We start from the raw sequence: 16,989 nt of genomic DNA on the forward strand, positions 1-16,989 counted from the left end.
GAGGAAAGAGAACATAGTGTAGGCCACAATATACTCATCTCAGCGATGATTTTCTTTTTTTTTATTGATACTTCATGCCCATTTAACTGTTTGTATGGTGAAATCTAAATATGTAAAATTAAACTACATCACCAACAAAAATCCTATAATAAAAAAGAACCACATTCATACGCAAGCATTTGAGTAGACATTAAAAAAAAAAAAAAGTAAAGATTTACACTGCATTGTTGTAATTTCTCAATATAAGCAATAGATCCCGCAGCAAGAAAACTAAAAAGGACACTGTGGACATTAAGATTTTAAAAAAAAACAGTGTCGATCAACTTGGTGAGTGAGCACAGCAACAACACCAGGAATGAAACATAAGGAAAGAGTTTTGTGGTCCTTATTGTTTGCAGCTGGCGGCTTGTTCGGCTAGAGAAAAAAACAAAAATTTCACACCATAATTATACAGTCTACACTGATAATCCCTTCACAGTCTTGCTTGTTTGACAACTTTGTATTGTTCACAAATAGGCAAGATAAAAAGGAACATACATTTTCTTCATTGAGCACGTAATGCTGGACTACAAAACTGTCCCTACACAAAGCAATAGCAGCAGCTAGGTAACTGGACGAACAAAGAGCAGAACATGAGTCACCAAGTAACAATTTAGTGAGTGAAATGAGAACTCACTGAAATATTAAACTATATATAAGACATACAATTCATTGTCACAAAAGCAGTAGCCTATGTTTTATAAATAAAACAAACTTGATTTTGTATCCTTGCTGTAGATTTCAAAACATGTATGCAAAGGCTTTTACTGTGAGCAGCCACATCATGTGAATGTATCACCACAAATACACACACAACCACAATCCTGGACTGCTGGTCACTGAGCTGCACATGCAGAGCAATGGAGAACTGAAACTACATTTTTACAGTAGCTGTTTATGTAGGGAAGATTACTCAGTCACTATCAATATCCACGAAAAGGCCTAATTCAGTGACACCTGCAAAGCCTGTAACAACAACAACAACAACAACAACAACAACAACAACAACAACAACAACAACAACAGCAGCAGCAGAAAGTACTATATTTTTAGAAGTACAATACACCTCTTACTGAGACTTATTTTTGCACAACCTTGCTCAAAGATTTGAGGAATGTAAAATGATTAACTGCCAACCTAGACTTTGGTTTTGCCTTTACATAAAGTGCATGTCAAAATAGACACAAGAGAATTCCTTATAAGAGAGAGCAGACAGAATAATGCAACGGTTTGATTTAATATGCAAGTCTTCCCAAATTACAATTCAGTCCATGACTACTTCATTGTGCAGGCAATTTACCTGCATGTTACAACTCTTTCCACATACTTAGTGTTTCACAATAATGGCCTGAGTGGGTACCGTTTGACAAACCATTTATTTTTTTGGCTCAACTATCTAATAATTATTGTGGCACGATTACTGTCCCAATAAGTGTGATCATTTGGGTGTTCTACAGGTTGTGGTAGTAAATACTATGGGTTACATGAAGGATTTAGTCTTGGCGAAGATACACATCAGCACTGCAAGCAAAACTTGATTCAATATGAAGCTTCGTTTGTGGGTTTTTTTCCCCATCTCTAACGGCCAATTCACGTGACTTCCACAAGTTTTATTAAGAAAGCCAGCCTACTATATCGAAAACTTCTGGTGGATTTCCTCCTCCACCACATCTCTAATCAAGGCTACATTGTCAGGATAGTCTCTCCACCAGCTGTCTCGCTGTCTTGACTTTGCCCTTCTGCTTCAGGAAACACGAGTTGGCAACGTGTCTGCCGTGTTACGCAAATTTAATTTGATACAGACTGTGAATGAATGATTTTTTTTGTGAAGGTTAAAAGAGTAAAGTAAAGCAAACAAGCAAGAGGATTGACTTCTGATCACTTCCTGGCTTATGTGCGTGCATATATATATAAGAAGTTTGGGGTCACTTAGAAATTTCCATTCCACTCCATTACAGACAGAATACCAGCTGAGATCAGTTGCATTGTTTTTTTAATCAGGGCAGCAGTTTTCAGATTACATTATTTGCTTACATAATTGCAAAAGGGTTCTCGACTGTTGTAGAAAGAAGTGGCTGATCTTTACATTGCCCATTATCAGCAACCATTCATCCAATGTTCCAAAGGGACATTCTGTTTACTAATCTGATATCATTTTAAAAGGCTAACTGAGAAAACATTGGAGAACCCTTTTGCAATTATGTAACCACATATTGTAATCTGAAAACTGCTGCCCTGGTTAAAAAAAAAAAAACAATGCAACGGATCTCAGCTGAGTGGAATGGAAATTTGTGTCCCCAAACTTTTGACCGGGGGGGGAGGGGGAGAGAGAGAGAGAGAGAGAGAGAGAGAGAGAATATACACACACACACACAACACACACACAACACAACACAAACACACAACACACACACACACACACACACACACACACACACACACACACACACACACACACACACAGATAGTTTACATCCACTTCATTTTCTTCAGTCTGCAAGGGTTTAATAATTTTTTTCAGGTCATTTGTCTGAGTGATTGAATGAATTTATGGATATAGAAGACAAAAAACAAGATATAACATGTAAAGTGTAAACACGTATTTCCAGCATGTCCCCTGATGTCATAGAAAACAAAAACAGGACAGACCAGCACATAGTAAACACAGAAATCCCCAAAACAATAAGCAACAGAAAACGAGGACATCCAACAAATGAGAAACAAACAAAAAACAAGATACAAAGAAATGAACTTCAAAAACCTGTCCTATAAGCTTCCTTTTCTAACCAATCTGGATGTGCTAAAAGCATTCGCAAGACCACTAGAAGCACTAAAGTAGAGGCAATATAAGCACTAAACCAGTTCACAGTTATTAAACCGTATAGTAACAAAAACGCAAACACAATAAAACACCTAGGACCTGCCTGTCATATTTTGATTGGTCACCTTACCCTAGAGATGGGCCCGGACCTGACCTTTAAAAACTCTGGATTGTGACTGCCTGATGCTTAGTGGAAAGCTAGTCCACAGTATGGTCCCTGTATAAAAAAAAATACCCAGTAAAATGAACATCTACATAGTTTTAGTTAACTTAGCTAACGTTACAGGTTTCATGATGATGGTTATCAAGCCCTTACAAAAATAAAATTATGCACACAGTTGGTTCAACAGCAGTAGTTTTTTTTTTTTTATCGTAAAAATGCTTCAAAAGTCCAATATCCTGCCTCAAAGCCAACACAGGTGAAAAATGTTATTCTCATTAGCTAGCTAGCTAACTGTTAAGCTAACGTTAATTTAGCATGTTCTCTTTCCACATTTCAGTCACTCAGCCGTTAACAGAAAATGTTAGGGGAAGAATATTGAACTCACAAGGTCGAAGGCAACATTTTGGCGACTTACGAGGAGAAAAAATTATGTCAACCAGGTGCACGGTTACAAAACACGATTATCCGGCAACAGAACATGGATGGGGGAGGGTGCATAGGGAGAGTGACCAGTGACCATTGTGACACTCAAATTCCAAACAAACCATCCAATATGGCGGCGGGATTTCTGCCTCATTTAACCTATGCATTTAACATCCATGGTGCTGCTTTGGTGCTGCTCAGCAGCGGTGTGCTCAGTGCTGCCACCGGTGACCCAAATCTGAATTACAACAATAGTATCTTTTTTTTTTTCTTCTTTTTTTTCAACCAATTTTATACATGTCACTAGTCATATCAATGTCTTATTATACATTCTGCCACTAGTCCACAAGTGGCAGCTGCTGCGTCATCTTGGTTTATATCATATCAGTCAGTCAGTGTCAGTGTTTACTAATGTTTCTGGATTAATATTGCTGCCGCATTAATGTGTATGCTGCATTTTCCTGCAGTAGATGTTTAATGTGCTAACTTTAACTCCTTCATATACTGTTGGGTACTTTAGTGTATAGCAATGCATCATATTCTATAAAGATATAGGTTTGTAGCGTCGCTGTCCTGTGAGAATCATGTATCTCTAAAAAGTCAATTTTTCATGGTGACAGAAAAACCGCCCTGTTTTCAGTTTTGTGACGATGCTTTTTTTCAGCTGATCCAAGAAGGTTTTTAAATAGTTTATTCAGCTTAAGAAGTAGGATGATTTTCTCAGCCCAGAAATGAACACTTCATCCTTCAGTTAATCACAAAATCAAACTCTGGAGATAGCCTACATGGTTTTCACTGGACAGGAAGGGGATGGAAATTGTAATCTGAAAAACAACTAAAGCTGACAGACAAATGTAGTTGAGTAAAACAGTACAATATTTGTCTCTGGGATGTAGTGGAGTAGAAGAATAAAGTTGTATAAAATGGAAATAAAGTAAAGTACCGCGAATTTGTAGCCTACAATACCATACTTGAGTAAATGTAAGCTGCTTCATACATTCCATCACTCCTAAAAAAATAAAGTTAAAAAATAACCTCCAAGTCACTGGATGAGTGTACGCATGCGCAAACAGATGTCCTGCCCCCGGAACTATCTTGGTTACACTGTTTTTTATATATGTCAATGGTTACACATGTTTAATCTTTGAACTAGACGCTCCCAAAACCAGAATTAATCGGATGTTGGTAATCTACGCATGTGCGATTAAAACCAGAAACACACCTTGGTACCGTTCTCGTGGGAAGGTAAACGAGGCGTACGTCACCGCATTTGTGTTTTAATGGGGATCACCGTTGCTATGCTACATACATTTTAGCAGCGTGCAAGATTGGTAAACGGTTGCGTAATCTGAATCAGTCGTTTGTGATGGTAGAAGTAAAAAATACATTTTGACTTACCTGCGGATCCACCGGCTATAATCTGATGAGAAGCTTCCCGGAGCATGCTCTGCGGCTTTTTTGTTGTCATTGTTAAAGGTTCCTAAACCAAAAACAAACAAAACCCGAAACAAGTTAACGTTCTTTCCTTGTAACGTTAGTTTACAGCGTGAGTTGAGTTTATATAGCCCGTAATAAGGCTCTGTAAGTTTGCTTCAGCGCCGGGTGAACAGCCACCCTACCTGTCTTTCCCGCTGTGTAGCGAGACGTCTCGGTTGTGTTTTGCCCCGCAGGCTTCAGGGAAGTTGCTCTGCTTCAACAGCTGCAGCCCACGCCGGAGAGTGATCTCTCCCCGAGTGCTCTCAGGCTAGGCTAGGCTAGGCTAATAAGGAATCAATTACCAGCACTAAAAAAAAAACTGCTGGTTCAGATTGACGCTCCTATCGCCTCACAGCCATGAAGTGTTTGAGTCATAGAAATAAAATGGTTTGAATAAAATAAATAATAATAAAAAAAAGATAAACTCTGACCCCATAGGCCTAGTCAATAGGCTAAGGCAAACAATCACATAATGAGCACCAAGGTTATTTTTTCTTTTCATAAATGTCCATTTATAGCTTAGATTTGACAGTGTCTAGTCTCATTGCCAGACCAGGTCTCAATTAAGGATTTTTTTCATTTTTATTATTGATGAATGTCTCGACGAATCACTAAATTGTTTAGTCTATAAAATGTCAATAGAAAATAGTGTAAAATGCGAACAGCCACATTTTAATCATACAGGAGCTTATTAGGTGTTTACTACCCAGAAGATAGGTTCCCACTTTAGTTTGCCTTTAAGAAAAGAATTTAACCTATGGCTCAATAATGCAAAGCCACAAGTAGTATTAACATGTAACATCAATCTAAATAAATTTTTTTAGCACTTTACAGCAACCAGCAGGTATCCAATGTGTCCAAAGAGCTACATAACATATCAAACACTGAAAGACAATGATCCTAAACGGATAACAATTACAACATTTCAGAGGGAAATATTGTACTTTTGACTCCACTACATTTATCCAGCAACTATATTATATATATATATATATATATATATATATATATATATATATATATCAATTAATAGAAAATAAGCAGATTGATCGATATAGTCGAAGCCCTGAAACACAGGCGACTTGCGGGCCTTTGCTGCATGTCTCTCTCTCCTCCTTCTCTGTGTATCTGCACTTTCTAATAAAAAGGCAGAAAAAAGCCCAAAAAATTAAAAAAAAATGTTGTAGTATTACAACCATATACGTCTCATAAATGAAAGAGGCTTGTGAAATATTTGCTCATAAGAAAAACACAAGGCTTTTTATGATTTATAATAAGCTTTAAACTAGGCACACACATCCCTCTATATTCTGGATAAATATTGTTTTTCAAATCATGCCTCTTTCATAATTCATATACCATACATAATGATACAGCCGGAGAACCAGTGAAATACTGTATTCAGTAAGGCTAGCAGAATGCCCATCTATCCAACAACACTGGAATCTTTTACTTTAAATTAAATTTGATTTAAACTCTTATAGAACATGTGACCTGAGCCATAGTGCACCATGGAAAAACTAGAGGAGTTATTTTCTTTTTTGATGAGCAATGAAAACACGCAGAAATTCAGCAGTGAGCCCTATAACGAGCATTTCATTTAGTATAAGAGCAGCTATGGAACAACAAGAGCATCAGACAAGCCATAAAAATGTGGGATTTACAACATATATTTGGCAGGAAAATGCCATTACCTCTTTGACCCCCCTCGGATAAGAAAAAGCAGAGCAGCTTCCACCCCACTGACCTCGACTCCAGTAAAACATGTACTGTAGACTGGGCAGGCTGTGTACAACCAGCACACAGGGTAAGTATAGTTTATGGATATGATGAGAGAAGATTTTTAGTAACAGAAACAGTGTTCTTCTTTTCCAATAGGAGCTTTGACTAAAATAGGAGTTTTGTTAACTATTGCATGAACCTTGTGTTTCCTAAATAGATTATAAGTAACTGGCCAAACCGGTTTTGCAGAGAAAAGCCAAAGAAAGTTTTTGCTCCATTTTAAGATGTTCAAGATTTGAAATATAAATGTTGTAACACTTTTTGTAATCACAGAGAAGCATGCTAACCCAAGAAAATGAAGAGACGTAACAGCAAAATCATCTGGGTTAAGGGATAAGAACTATCCCTGCTACATAAATACTTGTGGTATCAGTGGTGGAAGAAGTATTCTGATCCTTTACTTAAGTAAAAGTAGTAAAACCACACCACAATAGCACTCCATTACAAGGTAAAGTCCTGCATTCAAAATGTATATTTAAGTAGATGTTGAGAGGTATTATCAGCATAATGTACTTAAAGTATTAAAAGTAAACATAATGCAGTATTAATGATTCTGTGCAAACTTTAATTATAAACTTCCAAAATGAGTTACTCAAGTTTCTCCTCTTTATACACAACAATGGACATAATATACTATTATGTACTTGTATTTTTTGTCATCCAGTTCTGGTTAATTAAATACTTTTATTATAACTTTTTGAATTTGGCTATTTTGTTGACGGATCTTTCCTAATAGTGAGGATAAGCAAGGACGCGACAACATACTGTAGCTAACTACATTAAAAAAATATATATAATATCAATAATTTTGTTATATTGTGGCGTGTATCCTTAGTGGAAAAATACATAAATATATTGAATTCAAATATAACTCTTCGAAGCAGCAATGAAACGGTTGTGATATTTTGCTGTGTGTTTTGTGTGTAAAAACGTATATACTTAGTTACTTTTACCACTGTAAGGTATAAAATAGATTAAATTCAGATATAAGGAAACCCACAGGAACACAGGTTGTACCGTTTATTTTCTTATCACACACACAAACATAAAGACAACATCTTTCAAACATTTGTGACACATTCTAGTACAGAAAGACTAACCAAACATACTCTGCTCTTAAATTACTCTGCTACATAAAGGAAACTGTAAGTTTTCCTAAATAAATGTGACAGTTGTGTTTTAAGCAAAAGCCCAAAAAAATTTGGAAATATAAAATAAATAACTAATATGGACACGAGCAAGACAGTGGTTTGATCCAAAACAATTCAAGTCATTAAAATATTTTGATAGTCCTTATTGTTTATTTTTTTTATTTGTCCTCCCTTTTGTTTGTTGATTATTAAAACACTGAGTGACCTGATTATGAATACGCTATATGTCTTATAATGTATGTTATTAGTAGACATGTTGCACTGCTAAACTTTCACAGATGCATCATACATACAGTTAGGGTTGGGTATCGGTTGGGTTTTTTCTACTACCGGTGCTAAAACGATACTTTTAAAATGGTGCCGGTGCCTAAACGGTGCCTGAACCGGTGCCTGAACCGGAAAAAAAAAATATATACATATAAAATGTATAAAATATAAAAAAGGAGCACATAACAACAGTTGGCAACATTAAAGAACGGCTTTTTATTGCTAAGGCCATATGGTCAAAATTAAATGAGTGATTAATAATGTAATAACAATAACTTACAACAATGACTTATTTCACCAGTAAATTGCTGGTAAACGACAAAAACAACCACTAGATGGGAAAAGGGTATTTTACAATAACTTTGAATGCACCACAAGGCTGGCGAGTTTCAAGTAAACGCACCGTCTGTGTTGTTTTTCCGACGTCGGCAGCTGCAGTCAGACTGTTATGTCCCGGTGTTGGAATCCTCTACAGGGAAATACAGTCACACTTTACACAGCTTAACGTAAGCTGTCAGTATTTTAACCATTGTGTTTAATCCAGCTACTAGCTAACGGTAACGTAGCGTCCCGTGCAGCGATGCTTCTGAAAATAAAAAATGTCAGGCACCAAAATGAGGCAGCGGAATTTTTGTTCTTATTCGGTCTCGTTACAACCGTTTACGTCGGAACCGGTGCCCTATTTGCACCGCGCTTCGGTACCCAACCCTACATACAGTATATCACTGTTATACACTTTTTATATCCCGTTGTGTTATTATTTACCTCAGTAACATTAAATCAATAGCAGATCACTAGATTCACTTTTATGTGGCCTGCTTTATGCTAAATAAGTGAACTAAAAATCTTGTTAAAAACAATAGAAAAGGATTACAAAAGGCTCCTTAAACATGGCCTTAATTTCTTTATGAGGAAAACAGTCTTACACCCTATTTTATAAGGACAAATCAAATTGTATTAGGGTAGAGTTGAAACATTTATTTGATTAACCAACAGAAAATTTATTAGCAACTATTTCGATAATCAATTCATCATTTATCGTAATTTTTTAAGCACAATTCAGTGGTTCCAGAAGCTTAAATTCTATTATTTGCTCTTTCTTTTTTAAAGCTGCTGGTCACAAAAACAATATGTCAACTTGGCAGTTGTTTCTATTTTCTGACATTTTATGGACCAAGCAATTCATCAATTAATTGAGAAAATAATAATCAGACTGATCTATAATTCAAATAATTGTTCGTTGCAGCTTTACAGTAATATTAGATGTGGATTATATCAAATTAAGATGCTAAAAAAGTATCACATGCCATATCAGTCCCTTTCTAATTGCACAGTACCTCATGAATGAATTTAAACTTGTTCATTGTGGAGTACGAGTGATCATTCATGGTTAACACATAGTGACACACACGGTATTCCAGTCAAACCAGCGCTCAGAAGGCAACAGCTTATGACAGAAGAGGGTCTGAGGTCTGAAAGACTGGAAAACATGAATAAAGGCAAACATGTGAACAGTGGCGAGCTGCAGGTGGAAATGTGTCCTCAGACCACTTCTGTATTTCAAAAATAATTCCAACAAGGAATTTGAACCTTACATCTAAATTAGCAGAGTTGAAACACTCTTTTGTTGTAGAAATAAATAGTCTAACAAGACTGATTGACCTGACATTTCTAAATCTAAATCTTCATAAAAAAAAAGAAAAAAAGATTTTGTTCTGTAAAATGTTAAAACCCAGACATGCAACCCAACACACTCCATATGAATGCAGACTAAAAGGTCAGTGATGTCATCAAGCCTCCCTGTAGTTAAACAGTCATGTTGCTTACATAATTCACAGTAGTGTGGGGCCCTTGGTGGTGTAGTTCATCGCAGGGAAGTGCTTGCTGTCTACGTCCCAGTGGCCGACAGGCTGGTGTGAGGCAGGCGGGAGGCTGGGGTTCCAGTGGTTAATGTAGCTGGCCATGAGCAAAGTCAGCTCCAGTATCTGAGGCAAGAGCAAAAACAGCTCCGATCAGAGCGGGATAAATAATGGCTTTAACGGTGATATGGTGTTTCATTTGATTCGGGGGAGCAGGAGGCCCAGCGTTTCTCACAGAAGACGCGAAAAACCTGAGACACCCAACTGATCTGCTATCAAGAATGGAGTTACTCATTAGTTTCACCCACAGCTGTAACATGACTCGGTGTTAAAAGCTCTATTGAGATTCCGTACACATAAAATAAGAGAAACGACCTGTTTTCTCCATCAGCTCTCGGCGGTGAGGGCATGTAGAAACAGGTGAATACGAATAAGTCTGGGCTCACTATTCCCTCCTTTATCTTCAGGGCTCCTTTACACCACTTCAACACCTTGAACATTCAATCCATCGCCCCACATTTCCTTTACGCCTCAGCTGCTGATGGTGGTTACGGACCTTGTTCCCCCACAGCCCTGTCAGTTGAACTCAACCACCCCCTTATCAACATGACCTGGCATGTCCATTTTAAACTGGATGGTATTTGACCCTATTAACTATAAGTGGATATTGTTACAATACGTTTTCATACAATTGAACTGTCGATGTTTGGGTTGGTTTGGTCAAGTTTGGATTCATACTACTAGTGAATACTACTACTAGTTTCTTTTCTATTTTAACCCTTCATCTGTTACTTTTAGTTAACTATTTCAACCCTTCATCTGTTACTTTTAGTTAACTATTTCAACCCTTCATCTGTTACTTTTAGTTAACTATTTCAACCCTTCATCTGTTACTTTTAGTTAACTATTTCAACCCTTTATTACTTTTAACTAACTATTTCAACCCTTTATCTGTTACTTTTAGTTAACTATTTCAACCCTTTATCTGTTACTTTTAACTATTTCAACCCTTTATCTGTTACTTTTAGTTAACTATTTCAACCCTTTTACTTTTAGCTAACTATTTCAACCCTTTATCTGTTACTTTTAGCTAACTATTTCAACCCTTTATCTGTTACTTTTAGTTAACTATTGCAACCCTTTATCTGTTACTTTTAACTATTTCAACCCTTTATCTGTTACTTTTAGTTAACTATTTCAACCCTTTATCTGTTACTTTTAGTTAACTATTTCAACCCTTTATTACTTTTAACTAACTATTTCAACCCTTTATCTGTTACTTTTAGTTAACTATTTCAACCCTTTATCTGTTACTTTTAACTATTTCAACCCTTTATCTGTTACTTTTAGTTAACTATTTCAACCCTTTTACTTTTAGTTAACTATTTCAACCCTTTATCTGTTACTTTTAGCTAACTATTTCAACCCTTTATCTGTTACTTTTAGCTAACTATTTCAACCCTTTATCTGTTACTTTTAGTTAACTATTGCAACCCTTTATTACTTTTAACTAACTATTTCAACCCTTTATCTGTTACTTTTAACTAACTATTTCAACCCTTTATCTGTTACTTTTAACTAACTATTTCAACCCTTTATCTGTTACTTTTAACTAACTATTTCAACCCTTTATCTGTTACTTTTAGTTAACTATTTCAACCCTTTATCTGTTACTTTTAGCTAACTATTTCAACCCTTTATCTGTTACTTTTAGCTAACTATTTCAACCCTTTATCTGTTACTTTTAGTTAACTATTTCAACCCTTTATCTGTTACTTTTAGTTAACTATTTCAACCCTTTATCTGTTACTTTTAGCTAACTATTTCAACCCTTTATCTGTTACTTTTAGTTAACTATTGCAACCCTTTATCTGTTACTTTTAACTATTTCAACCCTTTATCTGTTACTTTTAGTTAACTATTTCAACCCTTTATCTGTTACTTTTAGTTAACTATTTCAACCCTTTATTACTTTTAACTAACTATTTCAACCCTTTATCTGTTACTTTTAGTTAACTATTTCAACCCTTTATCTGTTACTTTTAACTATTTCAACCCTTTATCTGTTACTTTAGTTAACTATTTCAACCCTTTACTTTTAGTTAACTATTTCAACCCTTTATCTGTTACTTTTAGCTAACTATTTCAACCTTTATCTGTTACTTTTAGCTAACTATTTCAACCCTTTATCTGTTACTTTTAGTTAACTATTGCAACCTTTTTACATTTTTAACTAACTATTTCAACCCTTTATCTGTTACTTTTAACTAACTATTTCAACCTTTCTTGTTACTTTTAACTAACTATTTCAACCCTTTATCTGTTACTTTTAGTTAACTATTTCAACCCTTTATCTGTTACTTTTAGTTAACTATTTCAACCCTTTATCTGTTACTTTTAGCTAACTATTTCAACCCTTTATCTGTTACTTTTAGCTAACTATTTCAACCCTTTATCTGTTACTTTTAGTTAACTATTTCAACCCTTTATCTGTTACTTTTAGTTAACTATTTCAACCCTTTATCTGTTACTTTTAACTAACTATTTCAACCCTTCATCTGTTACTTTTAGCTAACTATTTCAACCCTTTATCTGTTACATTTAACTAACTATTTCAACCCTTTATCTGTTACTTTTAGTTAACTATTTCAACCCTTTATCTGTTACTTTTAGTTAACTATTTCAACCCTTCATCTGTTACTTTTAGTTAACTATTTCAACCCTTTATCTGTTACTTTTAGTTAACTATTTCAACCCTTTATCTGTTACTTTTAGCTAACTATTTCAACCCTTTATCTGTTACTTTTAGTTAACTATTTCAACCCTTTATCTGTTACTTTTAGTTAACTATTTCAACCCTTTTACTTTTAGCTAACTATTTCAACCCTTTATCTGTTACTTTTAGCTAACTATTTCAACCCTTTATCTGTTACTTTTAGTTAACTATTTCAACCCTTTATCTGTTACTTTTAGTTAACTATTTCAACCCTTTATCTGTTACTTTAACTATTTCAACCCTTTATCTGTTACTTTTAGCTAATATTTCAACCCAATAACTTATCTGTTACTACCCTCACTAAACCATTACACAATTTTCAGCCCTTTTCTGTTACTTTTAGTTAACTATTTCAACCCTTTATCTGTTACTTTTAGTTAACTATTTCAACCCTTTATCTGTTACTTTTAGCTAACTATTTCACCCTTTATCTGTTACTTTTAGCTAACTATTTCAACCCTTTTATCTGTTACTTTTAGTTAACTATTTCAACCCTTCCTTTATCTGTTACTTTTAGCTAACTATTTCACCCTTATCTGTTACTTTTAATTAACTATTTCAACCCTTTATCTGTTACTTTTAGTTAACTATTTCAACCCTTTATCTGTTACTTAAAAAACCCTTCATCTGTTATAACAACTATTAATTCAACTAGTTAACTATTTCAACCCTTTATCTGTTACTTTTAGTTAACTATTTCAACCCTTTATCTGTTACTTTTAGCTAACTATTTCAACCCTTTATCTGTTACTTTTAGTTAACTATTTCAACCCTTTATCTGTTACTTTTAGCTTATTATTTCAACTTTATCCGTTACTTTTATTTTATTATTTTTTAAAGATTATGTTTTGGGGGGCTTTTCCCTTTAATATATAGTGACAGTGGATAGACTTGAAAGGGGGAGAGAGATGGGGGATGACACGCAGCAAATATTATTATTGTTAAATATATTGATAGTTCCACATCCCCCTAAACGTATCCCTAGTTGGGAATGCTGCTTTGGATCATTTAACAAATGTGAAGTGACAACCTTACGTGTAGAGGCAAAGTGGAAACTTGTCAATCAGTCAGACTGTTTGCAGACATACTCATGACACTTACCTTTGGTTTAGCCATCACAAAGACCAGCTTCTCGGCGCTCTTCTTCGTGACTCCAGGCTCCCTCTGCTGGCTCGTGACCACCATGAAATCGTCACGACAACCACCGAAGGTAATCACAGACTGGTAGGAGTATGTGACCAGCGTGTGCTGAAGAATGAAAGCATTGCCAGTGTGAAATGTGAAGTGAAACGGATATAAACAGGGGAGCATGTTCATATTTTATTGCTGATCCCAAAATAGAGCGTGGAATTCCTTTGGGAAATTGTTTTGGTTTCTGCTTTTTTTTTTAAGAGCAAATTGAGTGTGAAGAAGCGTGACATCATTTCCAGCGACTTCTAGTGACTTTCACTTTGTTTTTTTCTCTCCCGACTTTCATGAAAGGGCATGAGCAACGCTGCCAGCCAGACCGAGAACGAAATGGATCTACATGGGCTGCTGAAAATTACAGAGCTCAAGCTAACATCGTTTACATGTTGGAACGGTGTCTGTCAGGGTCAAGAATGTTAAATCGGAGGCTGGCCGTTTTATTTTCCTGTGGATTTCTGGTGTTTGAAACACCACAGAATAAAAACCATTCCAGACCAGTGGGTCGACAAGGCTCTGCAGTTGTGGCCCCGCCAGCTGAGCACTGCAGTTGTAAAGAGGAATCTCACTTTTTGAACTATAAACTGAAGTAAATGTGAATTCTAAAGTGTTATTCTCTTCTTCCACGTTTTATGTAACAAGAGATACTGTTGATGGAGGTATTTGTTTGAATCTCACCATTGTATAGTCCAGCACACACAATCCATCTTCATTGACTGCCAGCCACACCTGGCTCTGCTCAACAGGAGAGGGGGGGACCGGCTGTGGACAGGGGAAACAAAGAGAGGTCATGTTACAGGTAATCCATCCTAGTAAACATTACAGCTTCCTCTCTGGCTCTTCTTCCTGGTCTCAAACTGGTCCAACCTACGCTTGAAAGCTTGATGATGTTGATGTTAGGGCATGAATATGATGAATATAACAGAGAGCCTACATTAAGTTATACAGAGTATAGTCTGGATCGACAACGGTTCGTTTCCGCTTTCTTTGTGTTGCCGTTTTAAACTCTGGTCGCTTCGGTAAACATTAACAACAACCTCCGAGCTAGCAAGCTACACGCTGAAAATGGCAAGTTTTCAAGAAAATTTGGATCGTGTAACAAAGCAGGCCTGCTTGGTTCTTTCAGGGAATGGTTGTAAAGATTTACAAAGAATATGTTTAATCTCTAACTGGAAATTCCGTTTAACCATGTATCCATCTAATTTAAATAGCTCACGTTACTGTATTGTGTGAACAGTTAACTTCATTTAATATTGTATGTGGCGTTTTCTTTAGCGGGGTTCAAATGTTCCACCAAAACAAGTTCCTATCCGAGGCCATTTTACAGATCCATCGCCTTTGCGACCGGAGCTTAGGGCCACCCAAGACGATTGTGATTGGTTTAAAGAAAGGCAAACAACCAGACCTTACTCCACAGCGCTGTGGAGATAGGTCTGACAATGTGTGACCATACAGGGTGTAACATTAAACACAAAACAAAGAGAGAAGTGGACTTTTTTTTCTTACCTTGGCACTAAAGAGTTTGGCACCAAACAGGGGCCATTTGCGAGCCACAGTTAGGTATATTCTCACACACTCGGGTGCACTGCACCCACGTAGCATAGACCACTTAGTGGCCAGACGCTCAGTAAGATCTCTGAAAGGAGAAAAGGACCATTGGTTAAAGTTGTTGCAAAAGAGAACAACAACATGTAGTATTTTTATCTGATCAATTTATGACAAAATGCCACCACAGTGTTTGTGTTTTTTGTTGCAAGAGGATATTGCATAATACATTAAACATGTATGAGGACATTAGGTTATCAGGTTATAGGTAAAAGCAAACATGGAGTATTTATTTGTATGACAGCAGTGTTTGTTTAACCTGAGCTGCTCTGAGTTGCAGTCCTGTTTGTAGCGTTTGGGGTAGAAGCGCTCTAAAGCCTGCAGGAGAATCAGCTGAGATTTAGGCTGAGGAGAGCTGGTAGGAGAGGAGGCAGCTGGTCTCTCCAAGTCACCATGTTCAACCTGGAAGAAGAAAGATGAAAGTAGAGAGAGGGTTACAAAGAGAAAGATAGCTTTAAAAGACAGAAATTATTACTGACAGTACAAGTTTTTCATACATTAAAATACAAGTCTTTTTAGTCCTATAAATTGACATAATCTTTACAGACCTGTGCCATGAGGGCAGCCACCTCGAGAGCCAGCTCTTTGTTCACAGGGAAGTGGCCTTGCTGAACTTCATCATTGACCTGGTACGCCAGCAGGAGGCGCTCTCGCTCCGTCTCTCCTTTGACCTGAGATCTGATACACAACCTGTGAATGCACACATGAAGAAAGAGTTTTCATGTTTCAAGTTCCTTGGAAACGTAAGAAGGCAGAACGCATATCACATCACCGTCTTTTACTGTGTGCTCCGTTTTGTTTTAAAAGGCCTTTTCTTTAGACTAATTTGTGTGACCACATAATAAAAGATGCTGAGGTAATGTGTGACAATAGAAATCCTACCTGCTTTTGTATGTTAGACGCACAATCCGTGTGCCCTCATTTTTCCCAGGATGCAGCTCTTTTAGGGCCTGCTCCCACTTGGAAATGACATCACAGATCTGGCAAAAAAGGGATACAAGTCAGTCTCCAGTCAGACATATGGAAGCTTTTACCTTATTTCTGGTTCTGTCAGCAGGTAGCAGCAGCGATAGCTACAGAAGTCTATATCTACGACGTATCACATCCGGGATTGCTTCGTTGCTGCTGGAAATTCTGCCGGATTTCACTCTTTACATCCGGATGTCTGGTGCCTTCCGCTTTCTTTGTGTTGGAATTTTAAACTCCGGTGGATTTGTGAGGACTATGGTTAACTGCTCCTCAGATCTCTGCAGGGTAAATCCAGACAGCTAGCTAGACTATCTGTCCAATCTGACTTTTCTGTTGCACGACTAAAACAACTTTTGAATGTGCACATGTTCCACCAAAACAAGTTCCTTCCCAAGGCTAATTTGCAGGGGCTCTGTCTGGTGCTTAGCGCCGCCTATGATGATTGTGATTGGTTTAAACCTACATTATGTAAT

The 16,989-nt window shown here is 36.6% G+C and overlaps 2 protein-coding genes across 5 annotated transcripts in view; both read right to left on the reverse strand.

The window, feature by feature from the left end:
* The window catches only part of slc25a21 (solute carrier family 25 member 21), a 103,277-nt gene extending 98,063 nt beyond the window's left edge, over positions 1 to 5,214 (reverse strand). Inside the window, exons 1-2 of the mRNA XM_039786952.1 lie at positions 5,066 to 5,214; positions 4,845 to 4,926 (exon numbers count right to left, since the gene is read on the reverse strand). Of these exons, the coding sequence (XP_039642886.1) occupies positions 4,845 to 4,914 (70 nt within the window). The 5' untranslated portion in view covers positions 4,915 to 4,926; positions 5,066 to 5,214. The remainder of the gene's footprint in view (positions 1 to 4,844; positions 4,927 to 5,065) is intronic.
* Positions 5,215 to 8,662: 3,448 nt separating this feature from the next.
* plekhh1 (pleckstrin homology domain containing, family H (with MyTH4 domain) member 1) overlaps positions 8,663 to 16,989 on the reverse strand; it is a 210,329-nt gene continuing 202,002 nt past the window's right edge. For all 4 annotated transcript variants that reach the window (XM_039786894.1, XM_039786896.1, XM_039786895.1 and 1 more), the window contains 7 exons: positions 16,430 to 16,527; positions 16,096 to 16,237; positions 15,807 to 15,949; positions 15,449 to 15,578; positions 14,621 to 14,704; positions 13,859 to 14,005; positions 8,663 to 10,107 (listed from right to left, as the gene is read on the reverse strand). In XM_039786894.1, coding sequence (XP_039642828.1) covers positions 9,955 to 10,107; positions 13,859 to 14,005; positions 14,621 to 14,704; positions 15,449 to 15,578; positions 15,807 to 15,949; positions 16,096 to 16,237; positions 16,430 to 16,527 — 897 coding nt within the window. In that variant the 3' untranslated portion in view covers positions 8,663 to 9,954. The remainder of the gene's footprint in view (positions 10,108 to 13,858; positions 14,006 to 14,620; positions 14,705 to 15,448; positions 15,579 to 15,806; positions 15,950 to 16,095; positions 16,238 to 16,429; positions 16,528 to 16,989) is intronic.

The sequence above is a fragment of the Perca fluviatilis genome, chromosome 20, assembly GCF_010015445.1.
Source record: "Perca fluviatilis chromosome 20, GENO_Pfluv_1.0, whole genome shotgun sequence".
In the NCBI taxonomy this organism is placed as follows: domain Eukaryota; kingdom Metazoa; phylum Chordata; class Actinopteri; order Perciformes; family Percidae; genus Perca; species Perca fluviatilis.